This window comes from Bacillus rossius, chromosome 14 (genome assembly GCF_032445375.1).
Source record: "Bacillus rossius redtenbacheri isolate Brsri chromosome 14, Brsri_v3, whole genome shotgun sequence".
Classification (NCBI taxonomy): domain Eukaryota; kingdom Metazoa; phylum Arthropoda; class Insecta; order Phasmatodea; family Bacillidae; genus Bacillus; species Bacillus rossius.
Window position 1 is genome coordinate 26,965,998 of NC_086341.1, and position 21,577 is coordinate 26,987,574.

At 39.9% G+C, this 21,577-nt stretch overlaps 1 protein-coding gene across 6 annotated transcripts in view; it reads right to left on the reverse strand.

The window, feature by feature from the left end:
* LOC134538740 (serine/threonine-protein kinase 26) overlaps positions 1-21,577 on the reverse strand; it is a 473,430-nt gene that overhangs the window by 138,648 nt on the left and 313,205 nt on the right. Inside the window, exon 1 of one of the 6 annotated variants that reach the window (XM_063380207.1) lies at positions 9,616-9,888. The exons of 4 other annotated variants lie outside the window; for them this stretch is intronic. In XM_063380207.1, coding sequence (XP_063236277.1) covers positions 9,616-9,789 — 174 coding nt within the window. In that variant the 5' untranslated portion in view covers positions 9,790-9,888. Of the gene's footprint in view, positions 1-9,615; positions 9,889-21,577 lie in introns of those variants that run through there. One more of the 6 variants, XM_063380206.1, reaches the window with a different exon arrangement.

Here is a 21,577-nt window from a genome sequence, read left to right on the forward strand (position 1 = left end):
GTCCGAATTAATCACACATTTGTACCGATTACTAACATGAATTTAGGGTTCACAAAAAAATGTATACTAGCCGGGGTCATGATTTGAAGTATTTTGCCGCTTATAATTATCAGCGTAAGGAGTATGCTATGTAGGAATCGACTCCTCTCGTATATGTGCTACACATTTATTTTTGTAGGTAGCAAGATATACATTCGTAGGCTGATTTTCTGCTCTGGTTCAGTGATGTATACTTTGAAGTGGTTCTGTCAAGTACTTTACATGAGCTTGATTACGATTTCACTGGAGTTTTACGTGCACTGAGTTGGAAGGCTAGCGGCGTGATGTATGCATGTCTCGAGCAAAACATATGAGTGTCGCAGCATTCTGCAAGCTTGCAACTCCCGCGCGAGGGGTCAATGTTCATTTGCAGGTGATGGTAGGCATGTCTCGATCGAGAAGTCTCTGCCTCTATCCTTGAGAATTTTTTTTTAGGTTAACGTGCTTGAATTTATGTACTTTTGACTAGTCGTACGTGAACAAGTTTAAATTCGTATGCATTGGAACATATTTTTCTACATGAGCTAAGAGAAATACATAGATGCTACATTGACTGAGATAGGTATCGAACACATGGTTCTTACCCTATGAGTGACTAGCACTTGTTTGTCCCATCTCCTCTAACCCTTGTTTACTTTGTGATATAGATGGAACATGGTTGTTTTCAGAGAGATGATGGTTAAAATGTCTTGGACAAAGTGTCCTTTGTAGAAATTACTATGTGTGGTAATTATTTTAGTTGAAAAGATAATTTAATAAAACATGTAAAACTAACGTGAAGGTTTTTTTATGTGTAAACAAATCATCGATAGGATGGATTTTTATGTAGAAATGGTTGTATACCACATCTCTTGAAGAACACTGCATGGTATATATAATGAAAGACTCTTGGGCTCAAGAAACTAAAATATAGGTGGAAAGGATGATGCGGTTCCTAAGATTAAATGAAAGGAACTTTGTTGATTTTTTTTCTATATACTAAGATGATTTAATTGGGTTTGGGATGATGGGTTGAAGGATTAAATAATAAAACTGGACACATAGGCTTTTAAAGAAAAAGAGAATGGAGCTCACAAGATCATAGATTGCGGGTAAATCACTGACAACTGAAATGTGGAAACGATATCATAAAATGAGTGATATTGATGCAGCTCATGGCAATATTGATGACAGCTACGAAGATGATGTCTTTACGTCTGTGATAGTGACACGGACGCGGAGATTTTAAGACAAATAATATTATTAATATAGAAATGATGGAAGCCGTAGCACGACGATCGTGACGAGAAACAAATATTGAAGGATGCTGATGGTTTCGGGAAGACTGAAACTAATGGAAGTATCAACACCTTGAAAAGTGAAAATACACTCAAGCCTATATTTAGCAGATACTCCATACTTTGTAAAAATAATGGACTCCTAAAAAGGAAGCATGAAGGCGATGCAGACACTTCGACATCGACGATAACGAGTTCTTATACGGTAATCTGGGTGAAGACGATGCCTTCTACGGTGATTGCTACAGTGACTCTGAAGCTGGCGACGTGATCTAAGACTGTGATGCAGAACCTAAAGCTGACAAGACCGATGAACGTGGTGGTGTCCTGAGACCGAAGCGATGGAAACGTCGTGATGTAATACATAAATCTGATCAAGCTTGAGATGATCACTGGCTCGATGATGAAAGTAACCCTGAGGTTGGTGTTAAAACGGAGGACAGCAGAGATCATAATATTTATAATAAACGTGCAAGGAAGATGGTGGCAGAAGAGATTGATTCCACATCATGGAAAGATCCAAACATATTGGTTGACCGGCTAAAACTGATGGTGGCATCTGTTCGTAGAGGACACTACTCGCATATCGTGGAAGTATCGACCATACTTAAAGAGCTTCGGAACGCTGGCTACTTACAATAATCATTTGATTAACTGTCATGTGTGTACTAATGAAAAATAAAATGAATTATTTATATTTTAAAAAAGTATGATTTATTTCTTGTATCCTGATTTCCAAATAAGTCTGTGTTTCCGCTACTGTATGTGTGATCGTTCCGTTTCCTGTGTGTACTGTGTGTACGTTCCGATTTCCTGTGTGTACATTTCGTTTTCCTGTTTGTTCATTTCGTTTTCCTGTGTGTACATTTCGTTTTCATGTGTGTACATTTCGTTTTCCTGTTTGTACATTTCGTTTTCCTGTTTGTACATTTCGTTTTCCTGTTTGTACATTTCGTTTTCCTGTTTGTACATTTCGTTTTCCTATTTGTACATTTCGTTTTCCTGTTTGTACATTTCGTTTTCCTGTGTGTACATTTCGTTTTCCTGTTTGTACATTTCGTTTTCCTGTGTGTAAATTCCATTTTCCTGTGTGTCGGTGTGTTCATTCCGTTTCCTGTTTGTGCTGTGTGTACATTTCGTTTTCCTGTTTGTACATTTCGTTTTCCTGTTTGTACTGTGTGTACGTACCGATTTCCTGTGTGTACATTTCGTTTTCCTGTGTGTACTTTTCGTTTTCCTGTGTGTAAATTCCATTTTCCTGTGTGTCGGTGTGTTCATTCCGTTTCCTGTTTGTGCTGTGTGTACATTCCGTTTTTTTTTTCTGTTTTTTTCTTCTATGGTTGAATGTGTTTCCTTTGTTTAATGTACGTAGTAAAATTTTTTAATTGCTGTATATTGTGTGTATGTCCGGAGCGGTGTCTTCGGCGCAGCGCTCTCTGCCGCGTCCAACGGAGGAATAATGGTAGATTTCCTCCTCCATGCGGCCCTGGTGGAGGCGGGGCTAGCGCTTCCGCCGGTGAGCGGACATGCACGCTTGCAAATTTTTCCCTCCTCCCCTGCTCCACTCCCACCTCGTGCTGGTACCTCGTCACGGTCGAGCGATCTCTCGCCGCCTCTGTGCTGGCTTTTTGAAAAAATTATTCAGTATCTAATATGAAAGATTTTTCATTAAACTTGAAATATTGAATTTTTTTATAAATGTAGAAAATTTTTATTTTAAATATCACTTTTTATACATGTAACGCATTATTATTTTAATTATCAACTTTTTTATAAATGTAACACATTAGTGTTATTTCAAGTATCACCTTTTTTTTTATAAATGTAAATAACTTTTAAATTGTAAATTTTTTCCCTGCTACTTTTTTTATAACTAATAGTATTTAAAGTGAAACAAGAATATTTAATATATTTTTTTAAACTTTAATTTAGTATAGTGATTGCGGATTAATATAACATACACACATAAATTGGATTTATTTTATTTCCAACAATTCCCCGTCCGGTACCAGACGATTACAGAGGACGCATTACAATGATGAAGTGTAGTTCATTACATATAGTTCTGATTGTATATTTTCTTTATAGTCTTACACACCACATATAAATTTTTATCGGTGATAAAAAATATAACATGTAATTTTGAGTCACTGATGATTATGATTATTTAGTTCAGACTTGATTCAAATAAAAAGTTTTGGTATAGCTACGGGACAATAACTGACGCAACAGGAGTGACAAAACTTGAACAATGTAAATATTTCACGCTATACTTGTCGTCACGCAGATCATTGTTCTTCTGTGGACTCTGGTATGGAGCGATGACTATCAGTACACTTCGACACGGGATGATGATGAGGTAGCGATGACGACGGTGTAGACATTGTAGAACTTGACATTCGGCGTGATGCAATTGACGATAGTGGCGTTAATGGTCTCGACGGTGTGGGAGATGACAAAGATGGAGATCCGTCACGAGATGTACCAGGCTCTCGGGCAGCACCAGCAATGGTTGTGTGGGACAATGACGCCTCACGTGATGGTCCATGGTTCACGAACTGACGAGAGCCCGCCTCTCCAAACACTTGACGGGCAGACTCCACTGGTGAGAGGACACGATCGGGGGATCGACCCCGTGGCTCGTCTCGCGACCAGCGACGTCCCTGTCGTCTGCAGCACTCGATGTCATACCAGTTGTGAAGGTATGGTCCTAATACACCACAAGCTGTTGAAATCAATGACATGGCGCGAAGACATAATAACCGCACGAGCCCTTCAAATTTCTTCTTAGCTTACAAATTTAACTGAAGGGTGTGAAGCGGTAGAGTCTACACAGTAGAAAGCTGCAGGATGTGTACCAATGATGGTTAACGTAGGTGGTGTTGTGAATAAACCCGTCACACTGTTCCTTCCAACTAATTACTGCCTCCGGATCGGTGTTGCGCCGCAACTCGCACCTTACTGAGGAGTAGTCTGGTTCCGAGCTTATAGTTTCAGTCGCTGATGCAGCCTTAAGTGCTTCGAATGTTGTAGGGAATGTACTGTCAGGTCTTAGATATTGGACGACACAATCTATCTTGTTGCAGGATGTCTCGATGATGTCCGGAGCCTCCTCGTCACAATCACTGGTCCAGTGATGACCGAAGTTGCAGACCTCTAGTTGGAAGTATCCATCCTTGGTGATGTAGTTCACACGGCGGAATCCCGGCGTTACTTCCGCGTACTTTGCAGACAGATCGAACGGCATTTGCTTGAATTTGTAGCAGTAGCTCTATACCCACTCGACTATTTGTTGACTGCTGTGTCTAGGATGTTGACCTCAATTTATACCGATAGTACCCCACTTATTACGTGAAAAAAAAAAAACCATCAGTCTCCTCGACACGAAGTAAGTACTCGGCGTCGACGGACGTCTCCGCGGCACGAAGTAAGTATTCGGTAGCGGAGGAGGAGGAACTGAGGCAAAAACTGACGGCTCCCGGGTCCTGCGGCCGGTATTTATACTTTAAAAGGTAGAATAGGGGTGAGGAGGAGGGTAGGGGTGCGAATGACGGTAAATTGAGGGAGGGAGGGAAAAAACTAGAGTAGTGGTGGAGGAGGGTGGTTATTACGAAGAAAAATAATAATAAAATAAACAAGAGGAGGGGATGGTCGTCATGTGCGAAAAAAATAATTTTTTAGGGGGGTGTAAGTTCGTATATGTACATGGTAAGAAGTGGTGGGGGTCAGTCTGCCTGCAGACACCTAGGGGGAAGGATCGGTCGCCATTTTTATTTTTTTTCTTGCCCTCACCGGGTTCGAACCGAGGACTCCGGACTCCGTGTCGTAAAAGTATATTTTTTATTAATAATTTATTAAAATTTTATTAAATGGATTTTTTAATAAATTTTAAAAAAAATTTCATTAAAATCGGATAATAAATAAAAAAGTTAAAGATGGCGGCCGTAACGGAAATTGCAACGGTGACGTCATCATCCAAAATGGCGGAAAACACATTGCCGGAATTTTCGAGAACACAATGACGTCATCCAAAATGGCGGATCCAAGATGGCGGATCCAAAATGCCCGTCGGGGTCAAGGTCAAGGTCAAAGGTCAAGGTCACAACCATCCAAGATGGCCGCCGTGACGTCACAATCCAATATGGCGGACCGACAATCACAATCCACACCCAGAACCCAGTGCCAGAACATACATTCCTATACTACTTGAAGCATAAAAAATGCAAATTAGCAAAAAAAATCTGTTGTAAATTAAAGTTTCGTAACTTTATACATCGATACTGTTATATTTCAGGACATATGGGTGACTTTGGTGACGAGTTCAGTTTCGTTTCTCTTCCGTGACATTGGTGACCAATGGACATACTGGACACTCTTGATTACTGTCGTAGTTCCGCGTAGTTTAGCCAAGAAGGCAGCCTCTAGCTCAGGGGTTGCCAATCTTTCAACCATTGACAAAAATTGAAAAATCTTGCGCATCAATACGCGCACACACGCGCGCGCGGTCGTTTTAATAATACCGACAACTACAACTTCAAATCGTGATGGAAAATTACTACAGCAATTATTACATTGAAATCCGGTAAGAATGTATTAGGAAAACCTCACATTCGTTGACCAAGAGTCAGACGTGTGAAAACTTCGCTTCTTACAAGGCTTATTTTTTTTTTTACTTATTTTTCTGTTGCAAAAGTAAAACGTAAGTTAATTGTGGTGTGTTAAATAAATAAAATTAAACATTGTAAAAGTTATTTAGTGACATTCCAAATACTCTAAAATCACGAAAATAAATGGAAACTTGAAAAATTGTTATTTATATATATATATACATACACATATATACATATACACACATATATACATATACACACATATATACATATACACACATACACACACATATATATTAATTCCAACCGCGAAGTTGCACGAGCCAGCGACGAACTTCGGATGTTCGGTACTGTTCGGGGGCCAGTCCCAAATGTGTTATCTTGGTATATTTCGGTATGTTTAGTCGTTGCTGCTAGTGCGGCGAGGTGAACATGGCTCGCGGGCCGTGGGTTGGCGGCATCTGCGTAGCTCAAAGAAAGGCCAAAGGGTAATGTAACATGTCAAGCTCAAAGAAATGCCAAAGGGTAATGTAACATGTCAACATAACCAATTTACAGCTGACTCGATCGACGAGCAAAAAATGAGTACAGTTGCGCGAAGTACGACGTGCACTTGGAAATATCTTACGGAAATCATCCCTCTACACGGCATTAAATACTGCACTCTGTCAACATAACCTGACACACACTCAGTCAAGCTAACAAAGTACCATGGCAAATAGTTGCGTGTTTCGGCATGTTATGGATAGAATGTGGGTACGGCACTGAAGAAGGAAAACATACGTAAAACGAATAGAATAAATTTTAAAATGTTGGGGAAAAAACGTATGGAGTAACACATATACTGTAGTTTTGAATCTCAAAAATTAATATAAAAAAAACATCTGGGATAGAGATGGAAAATCATTAAAGAAAAGAAAATAAAGCCGGCATTAAAACAGATTGGAATCGGGAGAATAATTACGATGAAGGGGTACAACGTATTGGACTAAAAATAATTGTTGGAGGCTTTTAAGTACAGATCCGTTAAGAATGAAAGGTGACTACCACGGGAAGTCGAGTAATGGACAATATGGCCTTCCTGAAAACGCAGAAAAAGAGGGCGTAGAAATGATGAACTTACCACTGATGGAAGATGAACGTTAAAGCGAGGTGACAATACTACGGAGTCAGCACAGGATTTTCAAGGAGTCGCTGTAGAGTTTTACGGGGTAGGTACCATAGAACCTATCAGCGGGAAACGTTGTTTCGAAGAAGCGACTACCCGAAGAAAGACAAAACTTGACTCTTGAAATAGACGGGGTTCCGTAAGATGTGCTTTAAGAGCAACAGAGGAGGGGATACAAAGTAAGATGAGGGATAGAAAACCTCAGGACCCACCATAAGCGGAAGATAAGCATGAGGGTGTACGGCTGACTACACAAGGAAACAACTATACTTACTAAGGCCGGTGTGAGAGGGTTTTACTGTTGGCCACACAAGCGATAAGTTCTTATTTGTAACAACTGCACTACATACACATGCTTCGGAACTAAATACACGCTCAAATAAATATCAAAATTTCTGGATGTTCCTAAAAAAAATACGTCAAATTTGGATTTCCATGTTTTATGTTCCATTGTAAACAAAGGCAGATAGGTACGAGAAAGAAAGTGGTGTGTGTGTGTGTGTGTGTTTGCTGTGTTCTAAACAAGTAAAATTAGTAAATTTATAAATACCTCTGGGTAAAGTTTTAACCAGCATTCTTTGGAAATGTTAAAACAGTTTAGGTGAGGGTAATGGGATGACTAAACAAGACGGACGAAAACCTACATACGTACGAGGTGCGTTCCGAAAGTAAGAAGTAATGAGTGGTTTTCAAAAATTCATATTCAAAGTATGCGCCTTCAGAAAGCTACACATCGGTTCCGACGATATTTTTCCACTCTTAAAACTCTTAACAGAAATGGACAAAGTAATTTTCTGTACGACTGTGCAGAGCGCTCTTCACGAAATGAGTCCCTTTGAGATGCAGTTTCAGCTATTGGGAGGGGGGGGGGGGGGGTGAGGAGGGAGGAATGGGTGCGTGTACTTATGGCGCAATACAAAAACTAACATTTATTATTATGCATGCAAATAATTAATAGGAATAAAATAATAAAAGGACTGGCGTAATATTATAAAAACTGTTGGACTCGTATAAATTCAAACAAATCTAAATAATTTAAATAAATACTCAGTATTCAATAGTAACATAAACAAGTGTATAAAATTATTTAATTTGGTAAAAATTATCGAGATAAATTTTAATTAATAATTAAATTTAATAAAATGCTAAATGTTCAATCTAATTAATTAAATAATAACGTAATAATTTATAATGTAAATTAATTATACATATGGGAACATAACCTCACTTATATAAATACATTTAAAACTACATACTAAAAAAATTATAAACACAATTTCTATCAAAAATATTAACAATAAAAATGTTTTAATGATACGGACCAGTATTCAATATAAATCAATAACTGAAGTATAAAATTTAAAAGCACGTATATAATTTTTATTTGTATGTAGCTTTTTTTTTATCCAGTGAAAATGTTATTGAAGGTGCGAGCGTATCGTAAAAAATCACTCTCATCGTTGTTTTCAAAACGCGCCTAAATAAGTATAGCTTCAAAAAACCGCAGGGAGCCAGATCTAGACTGTATGGTGGCTGGGGAAGTGTTGGTACTATCTTCTCAGCCATAAATTCGCGTATGAACAGGGCAATGTGGCAGGGCGCTTGCTCCTTGACGACCGGGAAGTAAACACACACGGGCGTAATTGAAACTCACTCGACTGAAGGTCATAAAGCTACAGACTGGTGGCTGGAATCTCTGTCTCGAGGACCCGCTACAGCGCTTAGTGGTCGGTACTTTTGGAACGCACCTAGTATAATTGAGTTATTTTTTTGAAAACGAGGGAAGTGCACCCTTAAACAGATGGGTCATCGTGTCGGTAAAACACGTGCAGATTCAAGGCCGTAGATGGAGGGGTCCAGCAAGCCTCCTTTATAGCTGAATTTAAAATTAAAATTTATCGCCAAACTATAATCTCAGAGAATAGCAGACATTTTTTAAACACGAGCGTTTACACATATAAAATTAAATAAAGATTTTTTCTTGAGAAAACTGAAAATTTTATATTTCTGTGTTTCATATTTTATTCCTTAAAAAAAAAAAAAACCCATTTGATATTTAATACATTAAATACACATGACAAGGCATGTCGGACTATAACTGGGAGGAAATACATATTGTAGCCCACTGACGTTTACAACAAGGTTTCAAAAAACAATCTCTCTGTTAATTCATGCAGCTAAGTTACATAGCTGTAATTTTCTTATTCTAATTCGTTTTTGTTTAAATCCTGGAAGGGAGTGGTCAGGACCAGAGATTATGGATATATACAGACGGAGCGTAAGGTCCTATCCTAGTCGGGGGGGGGGGGGTGAAGCCAAAAAAGGGGAGGGGGGTTTCACTGTAGTACACGTACCAACATGGCAACTGTTTGTTTTCAAAACTGTACTGGAGGTTATATACAAGTGATATGTCAAGTGTCATCGCATATAATTAAACGTATGTCAAGAAGAATCTTTTTGGACTTTTGTCCAGTGATATTGTGATGTACTCCACGCAGGCTAGAAGGAAGGCTCTCCTCACCAGCGGGCCTTGCTGCTGCTGCTGCTGCTGCTGCTGCTGCTGCGCGGGCAGTCTAGGCGCCGCCGGCAGGGTCCAGGTCTGCCAGCGCAGGCGCGGGCTGGAGTACTGCCCCCACTGCTGGCGCGCGGAGTAGTGCTCCTGCTGCAGCCCGCCGCCTCCCTGGCTGCCCCTCATGGCACGCCGCACTCGCGCACTCGCATCCCCGCTGCACCCGCTGCACCCGCTGCACCCGCTACACCCGGCACGCGCGCACCTCTCGGCCGTCCGCTCGCGACTGCGGCCTCCGCGCCTCCCGAGGTTGCGTCACCGCGCCACGTCGCGCCCACCACCGTGAAGTGGAGGGGGGGCTACACTGGAGGGGGGCCGCACCACAACGCTGAAATACCAATTTGACCACAACGCCGACAGCTAGAAAACTGCTGTGTAGAACAACGCCGAAATACACTAACGCCGAAAAATGTCATTGCAGGACTGCCACAAAGGTTATGTTAGGTTAGGTTAGGTTAGACTAGGTTAGGCTAGGTTATGCTAGGCTAGGATAGGCTAGGTTAAGTTAGGTTAGGTTATATTACGCTAGGTTAGGTTAGGTAAGGTTAGGTTTGATTGTGGTATTTCGGCGTTACGGTACATTTAAGAAACACACACAAATTCATTCAGTTGTTATTTCGGCGTTGTGGTACACAGCAGTTTTCTAGCTGTCGGCGTTGTGGTCAATTTTGACATTCGGCGTTATGGTATTTCCCGACTGGAGGCAGGCACAACAGCGCGACGCGCGGCCGACTGGCAGAACACGCGGCGAGCGGAGCTCCATAACACTGCTCAACATATCCCAGTGAAGTATCTTCTTACGGAAAGAATGCTCTCTCTGTCAAGGGACCAGCATTACCACCTTCATTTTCATGCCTCCGCCTAGGGGCGAAACCGCGCTAGAAGCACCATCCCGCCTCTCAATAACACAAACAAACTTTAGGTGCATGTATAACAAACACACCACAGGCGTGAACGCTTGCATAACCGCGCGAGAACACGATTTTGGAGATTTCACAAGTAAATTTCGTAAACAAAACAAAAACACCGACCAGTCTGACCAACTATATAAAAAAAACATTCAATTCAATGACGTCGCGTCCGCTGTTCTTATCACGTTGACTTCGCGGAAGTGTTGAACGTGATTGCGGTTAGGAAAAAAAATCGCGCTCATCGCATCGCGTCAGAGTTATAAGCGCCGGCGCCAGCCCGGCCGAGTGCTAAGGGCGACAATTGCTCGCACTTCGCACGCCTCTTCGCCTCTACGCGCTGGCACAGACCCGGCGCGCCGGCTTGTGATGGGCAACCACACCTCTGTGAAACTTCTAAGATTTTTACACTGCCCGTTCCTTAACTGTTTACCACACCGAATATGAACATTAACCACCTTTCTCATCCGTCCATCCAGAGAGATAACGGATACCAGAGCCTTGATATTTTTTTTTCCGCGAAAAAAATTCCGAACACTCGTTAGAGGCGCCAGAGGTTGCTTCCTTGTGATTGGTGGCCGGTTCTGCAAGAGAAGCAATTGCGTTATCTGACCGAGCAATTCAGGAGCTGTGATTAGTAGGCCAACAGTAAACATGGTCCTGAAAGAAACTAAACAATCACGAAACACAGAAGATGCTGCCGTGTTTTAACTTTCAGCAAGTCTGGAAATCTTTTCGCGAGAAAAACCTGCCCTTACAGTTACAGTACACAGTATTAGGGGCATGTATTTTCCGTGAAATAATCTGATTGCTCATTAAGCCGAGTCCACGCTATGTTCGCTATGTTCGCGATGTTCTCTATGTTCACTACGTTTGCGATGTTCGCTACGTTTGCTACGCCAGGTGACCAGAGAGGACAGTCTAGTTCGCAATGTCGGAGAGACGCATGCCGTGGGATTCGAGTGATGATTCCGACGATGATAATATTCTGCTGGCTCTTACAGTACGTAAAAATAACATCAAATTAGTTCATAGATTTAATATAAAAAAATTGAAGAATTTCATCTTTGGTAAACCAAATTTATGGATTATTTCAAGATAAATTCAACTCAGTTTGATAGCATTCCCTTGTAATAAAACCCCATGAATTGACCTGCATACCCTGCTTTCTATATTCTTCCATCGATATAGTCTATAAACATGGGATATTTTCGTAAACTTTCAATTAACTTTTCCGTCGACTTGACATTTTAAAGCACAATACTGAGCGAAAGTAAACTTCATAAAAATCAAACGCAGAAGTATGGTACTATTCCGCGGGGAAACATATGTTTTTGTTTATCTGCGCATGCGCAAAGTCAGCGACGTTTAGAAAAATTGCCGAGAACCTAACACCTGGCGACGTCGCCAACATAGCGAACATAGCGAACATAGCGAACATAGCGAACATAGCGAACATAGCGAACATAGCGAGCATAGCGCCCTGCGAGGCCGTAGCTTTAGACTGCAATAAGGTATGCCTGCACTAGCGATTGTTCCCCTGTAATTGGCGGCCGTCTGCAAGAGAAGCCATTGCGCTATTTGGCCGGGACATTCAGAACGTGTTTTGCTTTTGCACTAGATAGCTAGGATTGGTGTGCTGACAGTAGACACGTGACCCAGCTAACCACGAAACACAGACAATGCTACGAAGTTTAAACACTCCACTGGTCTGGAAATATTTCCGCGAAAACTGCATGGTACTTACAAATTACTATCAAAACGAACTCAAACAAACATACAAAACATACCAAATTGACAACATTAATCTTTTTTCTGTAAAATTCACATATTTCCCTGCTATCATCTCCATCAACACTACATAACCAACTCTGCCAGTCTAAAATGGAAAAGAATGTTTTTGGAGTGATCAAACTTTGAAACGATACATTATTGACAGTGATCTGGCGCAAGACTAAAAATATTTGACCGTGCTTCAAATTAATGCGCAGTGGTTTTCCGTCCTATCCCTTGCGTTCAATTAATGTTAGTGAAAGATTATGTATTGATGACTGACTAATTTATGATTAAAATACCTACACAAGCCGGTGTTAAGACAAGATACTATATGGTATCAAAAATTACTGATACTGTCATGTAACTAAGGCATTGTTCAGTTCCCTGGATTATTAAAGTTTTTAATAAACATTTTCCATTCTCTGCGTTTTCCCTGGGTCCCCCCCCCCCCTCAAATTCTTCCAGTTTGCAGGAACCCTGAAATGTCTGTGAAAAATTTTAATTTTTAAATTTTTTTTAGCTGTCCACAAAAAAAAATTAGTCGGGCCACCGAACCAACTGGAATCATTAATTCCAATAGTAGGGGGTAACACCATTATGCCCCATGCATTCTTCTGACGCGGAAGAATAACGTGGTTTTTAATTAATTCATTTTACGATAGTCGACAAGTATGTGTAGTGGTTGTAAAACTTCCTTCAATCAAACAATATCCAGACGCTCTGTATCCCTTCTTACATTCCTTACCAACTGAATTAAACCAGTTGTCAGCTCTAATTTCAAATGCATACACACAAGCTTTGGGAGGCACTCACGTACGTATGTTTTCATCTCATTTCTTCGTAACAAAACCTGCAGTATAACTTTGTCGAATTACTGCTCAGGCTGTATTTTTTCTTTCTTTCTTTCCCATAAGGATTCGAACAACCGGGACATCGAATCTCACTCAAGTTATTTTACCACAACTAAGTAAAACACTAATTGTTAACTAGTTTTAACAGCCACGTATAATTCAATTACCAAACTTCGCATACAAACGGTCTAGGGCAGAACATAAACAGTTACAACTGTTTTAACTAAAGTAAATATTTCAGCTTCTCAAAACAGCCCAACCTTTAAGGGTCTCACCTACTTGGGCACACATACGGTGTGCAGAGCTTCAGATTTAAAAACTGCTTGAGATAACAGAGCGAAGTCTGTTTACAAAAAACATTTAAGAATACGCTGAGGGCGGTGAGTAGTTCTGTTCTGGTATTTCGTTGTTAAACTGTACTTTTAGGATAGTTAAAATGGCCTAAGCGCGTGCTTTCAGGATAAAATTTTGTCATGAAACACCCGGTTAAGATTCTTGAAAGCGCTCAAGGGACTTGCATTAGACCTTCATCTTCATTTCTCCGCTATCTAGGCTAATGCTATGATAACCACTCAAATTTAACAGTTGTTACGACACGAAGACTGCGCGCCAGTCCAACAGCCTTGGGCTTAGAGGCGTTATCGCACTACAGTGTCTCACTCTTAGATTGCAGTACAGAGCAACTGTTGCCGGGCTGATACTGGCCAGCCCATCGACATTTAAATTATTATTTCGTATACCATCGATAATTATGATAGGGTTTAGTACGTTCGAAATTTTACGAATTAGTTGATTTTTTAAGACCATAAATTGATAGATATTAAATTTTTATAGGAACATTATGAAAGAAAAAATATAACTCTAAACGCCAATTATTATTTTACAGGAGAAACTATTTGTAGGAGTCGGTCACTATTAATAACAAGGCATTCCATTGATTAATTTCTATGGTCGATAAGAGCTCAATTTTTTTTAATACTAAAAGGTGCTAAAAAAATATGTGATAAAAATGTTTGAACCTGGCGGTTTTCCCGATCAATTTCCTTAGAAACGAGAATGGATTATCAGATTATGCCCTTGATGAAATGTATGTAAAATGTATTTCCAACAAATCTCATTCCCCATTTTTCTCTTTAAAAAAAATGTAAATTTTCTGATTAATTTTTTTTTTTAGTTATAAAGGTGTCCATAACTTTTTTCTCTTTGCATATATCTGTAAACAGAGCACATGGAGACAAGAACAGCGCTAGTAGCAAGGCCCCTGGCTGGACGGGAACCACCACTGGAGACGCAGGCCTGCCACAACTTCGACAGCTTGACCAGTCTCAGAACCGCGGCACAGGCTCGGAGAAAGTTGCCGCCTCGACGAATGTCGCCGCAGGAAGATGGCGGAAAAAGAGGAGAGGGGATGGAAAAAAAAGGAGGGGTCGGATTCAACGGTTCCGCACACAAACTTCCGCAATAACAGTAACCACGGGGTACACGCCACGGGCCCACGGGACACGAAAGTCAGAGAAGTGGGTATTGGTCTTCGCGCAGTTGACAATACCAGCTGGTCACATCCAGGCCGTGGTATTCCGTTACTTGCACGAATACACGAATGCACCAATGCGCACTCTCGAATGTTCATATCCCTTAGTTACACACTTGTGTTAGTTTGAAAAAGAGAAACGGAAATGGCTACCTTACAACTATTTTGACGTTTAGTTACACTCCGTTCGAAATAGGTATTTTTCACTAAATGTTCCGTTTGCAATATGCAACCTATAGAGACCGGAAAAATTCGCGGGTTCAATGACCTCTAGGATGAACTCCATAGTCCAACGTACACTCGGTCAAATGTCACCCACTCATTGGCTGCTGTCTTGTGAGACGTCCCATCGTAGCAGCCTGTGATTCGATAAAGCTTTGGTTGGGTGTTTTTCATTGGCCCAGAGTCATCCAGGTGAGTTGTGAGCCATTAGTATTTTAGCCTATCGCTAGAGTCCCGGAAATTTCGCGGATTTCTCTGGCCTCAGGATAGAATTCAAAGTTATAGGTGTGCTCGACCCATGTTTACTTTCCCATTGGTTTATTTCTTAGCGAGAACATTTTTATCCTTGTTATTTGGCACTACCTGATTTGCTTACTTCTCTCCTAGCTGGATATCGTTGGCTCACGGTCGTAGAGAGGGGCGTGTCTAGATAACTGCGGTCCAATCATGAACACAGTGCGACAGTGTGGAGGTTTGAATTCTAGCTTGCGACTAAATTAATGCGCGAAAATTCCGTGGCTCTACCTATCGCGAAATTAACCCGCGAATTTTTCCGGTTTCTAGCAATCTATTATGCTGTTCACTGGTCTCGGGAGTAACATGGGTACAAATTTTCTTGTTCTTCAGTATCAACTGGCGACTCACTTGCAAATAATGATGGGCAAAAGAATCTTCCGAGAAAACCCACAGGCTCGTGGAAACGTCCGTCACGTTTCCCACTTGCGAAGTACTGGGTTATGGTCCGCCGGGGAATCGATTACGGATCACCTTGATGGGCGAACTGACCGTTGGGTCATGGTGGGGCCTACAACCTGCACATCTCACGTTCACAATTGGACCGCCAATTCATCGACTCGATAACCTCAATATAACCAACTTCCTGCGACGAAAAAAAACGCAAAAAAGGCAAGATGCGGAGGACGCAAAAAAAATTTAATATAACCACATTTTAAAATACCTGCTTATGAATTACGCAAGACGCATAAAAGTAACGCAAGTATTGGTCAGCTTTAAACTTCTTGAGTTTCTGCTTGCGTTTTCGCATTAGTATTTGTTTTAATGATGCAGGCGTATTTCGTATTAAAAGGCTTGCCTAACTTTTTTTACTTGTTCGCACAGTGAATGTCAATAATACTTTTGTGCAATATTAGTGTGCAAAATATTGCCCAATAATACTGAGAGACGCCCCTAGACGGTACAATATAATCGGCCAGTCCCTGCCAGTATTTCGTGTGGTGAACTTTGCTGCAATTTGATCGCCGTGGGCGAAACTGTCACAAAAGAAGAAGAAACTTAATGGAAGGAAATGGACTGAACAGTGTTTTCTAGTCAGATAAAAGAACACATTTTGCTCTTTACGTCCCAGAGAGCCGGAATTCCATAGCACACATCGATAAATTCCAAAATAAACTTCTCCGCCGTTTTGTCTGCCACCACCTGTTAATAGCAACTGACGGGAGCGACGGGATATTGCGCAATGTTACCAAAACACTGGGCAGTATTTTCCCGATTGGGCAATATATTTCATTTGGTGCGAAACATAGCACAACCCATTCAAGATTAACTACGCAGGATAGTGCACAAACCCCGACATAGCACGTCCATGAATGGCTTGCGCTTCGGACCGCGCGCCGGTATCGCACGAGTGGTGCAGTAACGGAACAAGGCTTCGGAGTCGGCGGCTCCCACCTCACCGTTACGTTCCCGCCTTTGTTGGCATTCCACCGGGATGGGCGGGCGCGCGCTCATCCACGCGTCTGCGCCAGGGTGTCCACAGATAGTACTTGCGTACTATAGCCCGTCCCACTCTTAGATTGCAGTACACGGCTTATGGCGCGCGCTGTTGCCAAATCTCTAACACATTACGAATTTCAGGAGATGCGTGTCTAGGTAATTTGGATCGAACAAGAAGCATTTTAAGATATCATATCGTAATTTATAATATTTTATACTATTACACATATAAATTTGTAATAATGCCACTTTTACGTAAATTTCAAATAAAAACTACCTATTGTAGACGAAAATTTGTTATAGTTTTCTTTTCTGTTCTAAAAATCCCATATATATATAATTATATATATATTTATATATATCGCATTTTCATGGGCCCGATAAATGCCGTATTTTTGGACAAGGCATGTCCAAAATTATAAATAAAATACGGTAATGGAAATTCTCGGTCGAGTAAGTTATGGGAAAAATCCGAACAATTGGTTCGAAATGGGGAAGATTTTTTGAAAAACAGAAAAATCGCAACAACTCCCATAATATTAATAATATCGAATCCGTTTTAACGTATGATAACTCGGATTACCTAATGCCGAAAAATGTTTTCTAAATACATTTTTGATACGACCAGCCATAACTGCATGGGTTCGAAAAAAAATTTCACCGGACAAAAAAACGTAACCGCCTTAGTAAACACCTTATCAAATCTGTTTAAATTGTTTGTAATAATATCATAGTTATTTTCCAAAACTTTGTCTAAAACAATGTTTGATAAGATGCTTGGTGTTGAGGATAGAAAAATAATTCAAAATTTTGTACCATGATCGCTATTGAATTCCTTCGTATTTATTTCATACATTTTACATATTATGTTCAAGAATCGATTATAATATTTTTTGTTGACTAAGGAAGCCATGTATTTGAAATTGCTTGTAGGACAGAACCCCACTTATCTAAACACACGACCCTGTTTCCTCTTACGACGGCAGCGCGCGCTCTTGTACTGATAAGACACATCTTTAACAGCTATTTCCACGGAAACTGTAGAAGCAATTGAGATGGGGCTGCTTTTAAAAACTAATTCAATTCATTGTGAACATTTTTCTCGCTTTCGTCCCCCATCTATCTTTAACAGAAAAAATGTTTTCCGCGGGTCAACTTTTTGATGTGTCAGGTTGTGAGAAAATGCATTTCAATATATTAAAAAAATTATTTAAGTGAAACCTGTACAGTTTTTGTCTTAACATTTGTTCGGTGGCGTCCTAAGGCATTAATTTACTAATAAAAAAAATCTGAATGAAATACACATATAGGTTTTCTTTTTTTGATGTGAAACATATCGGAATACTTCAAAACAGTTCGCAGCGAATAAGTTATGTTTTTTAATTTTTTCGGACACTTAAAATATTGTTAAGTATTCAAAATAAGCATTGCCTGATGCGTATTTTGATTCTATACACTATGAAAAAAAGCTTGGTCCAAAAATTAAAATTTTAAATTTCGTTTTATATTTGGCAACAACGCACGAAGAAACAAGGACAGTGCTAACGGCAATCGGCGTGTGTTAGAGAGAGAGAGAGAATGCGCCCATTTACTTCCACACTGCAATCTAAGAGTGGGATGCTCTATAGATCTAGCACTTTTGTAACTTTTTTAGTGGTCTAGCACATTTACGCTAAGATCTAGCACATACCCAAAAGAATTTAAATAAATAAAATGAAGTAGAAAAACATCAAAAAGCATCAAATTAACCCATTTATAACGAAATAAGTGTACTTCAATATATCCTAATTCCAATTATTAAATGCATGTATTCTAACGAAATAAATCAAGGAAAGGACTCAAATGTTTGGAATTTTTTTTTGAACAATATAATGTGAAATAACCGAAATAATCATAATCGTTACCAATGGAAATGAAATAAATCCACATATAACGAAATGAGTCGGAAACCTAATACATCAACAAAATCACTCGATACAATAGAAATGAAATTATTTGTACCCAAAAGTACTTAGATAAGTAAAATGAAGAAGAAAACCATCAAAAATTAGCAAAAGAACCCATTTATAACGAAATAAGTGTACTTAAATAGAAACGAATTCCAATTATAAAAATATTATAGTAACTCCAATATGATTTATTATTAAGCGTGATTATTTTAAAAAACTATGGAATGTATGTGTGTGTGGTGTGATATTTAAGTTTGAGCATTGCAATGTCATAACTTCCTAAATTGTTAAAAACCATAACAAATTATATTTTAGTACTATTTTTTTTTTCAAATCTAGTACTTTTTTCTCGCCAAAGTTGGTACGAAATATTTTTTCCCTTGTGAACACCCTGGTCTGAGCCAGCCCTGACGTCAGGCCCTCCGAGACAACTGCTGGGAGCACTCGCATGCACTCGCATGCACTCGCATGCACTCGCAGTCTGTGCAGTGCCACTCGTCTCGAATCTCGACACTTCTCGAAAGCAGTGCGTGCCTCGCACTCACACGTGAGTCGCCGCACGAAACAAATTCGCCGCAGCTGTCAAAAGTTTTCTTTTTGGCTCGAGACGGCGTGGCCACGATTTTGCGACGGAGGGCGTCCAGTATGACCACTGCTTCTTTTTCTACGAGCGTGTTTTCTTTTTATTTGGATTTTAAAAGAAAATTGATTGTCACAATATATTACCTGGCAAGAGAACGTTTACACATACAAAATTAAGTAATGATTTTTCTTGAAAAAAGAATACACCAAACATTTTTTAATTGGAGTTTTATTGAATTGTTTTTAGTTAAATTGTTTTATTTCGTTTAAACAAGTCATACATACAAAAATATTAATGTTATCAAATACATGAAACAAACATGTCAAGTCTAGATGAAAGATTTCCTTACACTAGTAACACGTGTGCAAACCGTAAATTGCTGCCGCTTCTGTATATGGCGTATACGTCGTGATATAATGTGGAGGAAATACATGTTTGTAGCCCACTAAGCATTACGATAATCCTTCCAAAAAAAATCTCTTTGTCACTTGTAGCTAAGTTGCTTTAATTTACACATTCTGTCTTCGCTTGATTTGTTTCTTTGAAATCCTGAAAGGGAGGGTCCAGCTCCCCGGACCAATTCCCTCGCTACGTCCCTGCTTGTCAAAGGTCATGGCTGCATCCTAATACATAGAGATGCGTCCATAGCACACACAGCCTTACATTCCTTAGCAAATGCAGCCACAATGTAGAGGACGCATTTCGAATGGACGGACGTTGTCTGAAGACTTTTACTGTTAGCACCACCTGTTGACAATTGCTCATACTGACGTGCACGCAACATTTTTTTGACTCGTGATATCTACGAATATCAGCAAAATGAAATAACGACTGAGTTAAATGATTTAATGTGGCGTGGATGTTATAAATGATAGCGATCATAATAAAATTTTTATAAATATCAAAATATTAATAATACTTATAATTAGCATTAAATACCTTTGTAAGTTTAAGTTCACCTTTCGGTAATTTTTAATGTTTTTATTTGTCTCTATTTGAGTTACAACTTACGGTTATAACGTTTTATACAAATCGTACGACAAAAATCTGAAGCAAAATTATATGAAAACCAAATCAAATGCGATTCCGAAGCTAATGGATATAGGGACGCATAGAAAATTATATTTTAGTGGATGTATGTAGGAATGCATGGACATCCATTCCTTGTCACAATTCGAAAGCAGCGCAAGATGGCCGCGTCCACTATGATGTACTTTTAGTGCATCCCTTAAGCTAAGGGATCTATTAGTATAGTATCCGGATGCAGCTTATGTTCACGATATTCCAGGTGGCGTTACAGATCAGTCTAGTCTTCATTCTGTGCTGTTGTTGTCGAAAGTAAATTCCGAACAGACTACGTCAGCTAGAATGCACTGCAAGTGTTAACTGCTGCATGTAAGGGGTAGAAAATACTCCGTTCAAAAATACGCATAACAAGCTGGCAGCATTCCATCACCAAGACTTAACACCCCCCTTTTTTTTTCAACCCTTTCGTTTCCCTCCCATCTTTCCCCGTCACCAGCTCTTTTCATCTCCAGACCAGAGCATGGAACAATGACTTGCGAGCAGTAGATTTTTTATTCAGTCAAACCCACTGTTAATGGGACAGGGGTGAAAAGGGAAGGGGGATATCGTCGAAAGTCAGCCACTTTCTACTGGGAAAATGCGCCAGAAATCATCGTTGAAGAACGTCGTGCTACATTACTACACTTTTTATCTATGGTTTCTTCATCCCCTCCCATTTTTTTTCCCTCCATTAAGTGGAGCTATACAGTACAGAAGATACACTGTTATAAATGACAGTAAAAGTTAGGGGCAAGTATTTTACGCGAAAAGATTTTAACGCTCTCAGACTGAAATAAGGTTATGTCCACGCCAGCAGATTCTTCCTTGTGATTGGCGAACGTCTGCAAGTAGACATTGCTCTATTTGACCGGGTCATTCAGAACACGCTTGCTTCCGCACTGAATGGCTGTTATTTGTGTGTGGACAGTAGACACGTATCTGAGAGGAACTTAGCTAGTATCGAAATCGTTTTGCGAAAAATGAATGGCCCTAATGAATATACATATTTTAAAACAAAACAAAAACAAATCTTTTTTCCTCAATTCCAAACATTGAATCTTTTAAGCGCAATGTATTTTTTTTTTCGCGAAACATTTCACCGAATATGTTTTTTAAAAAAGCTGAAGCATCGTCTGTGTTTCGTGATTAGTCGAGTTTCATTAAGGAACACCAATCACAACAATGTTGTGCGGAAGCAAACGCAGTCCAAAGGCCTGGTTAGATAAAGCAATGGCTTATCTTGCAGACGGCCGCCAATTACAACGAAGAAACCGCTGCTGCGGGTATACTTTACT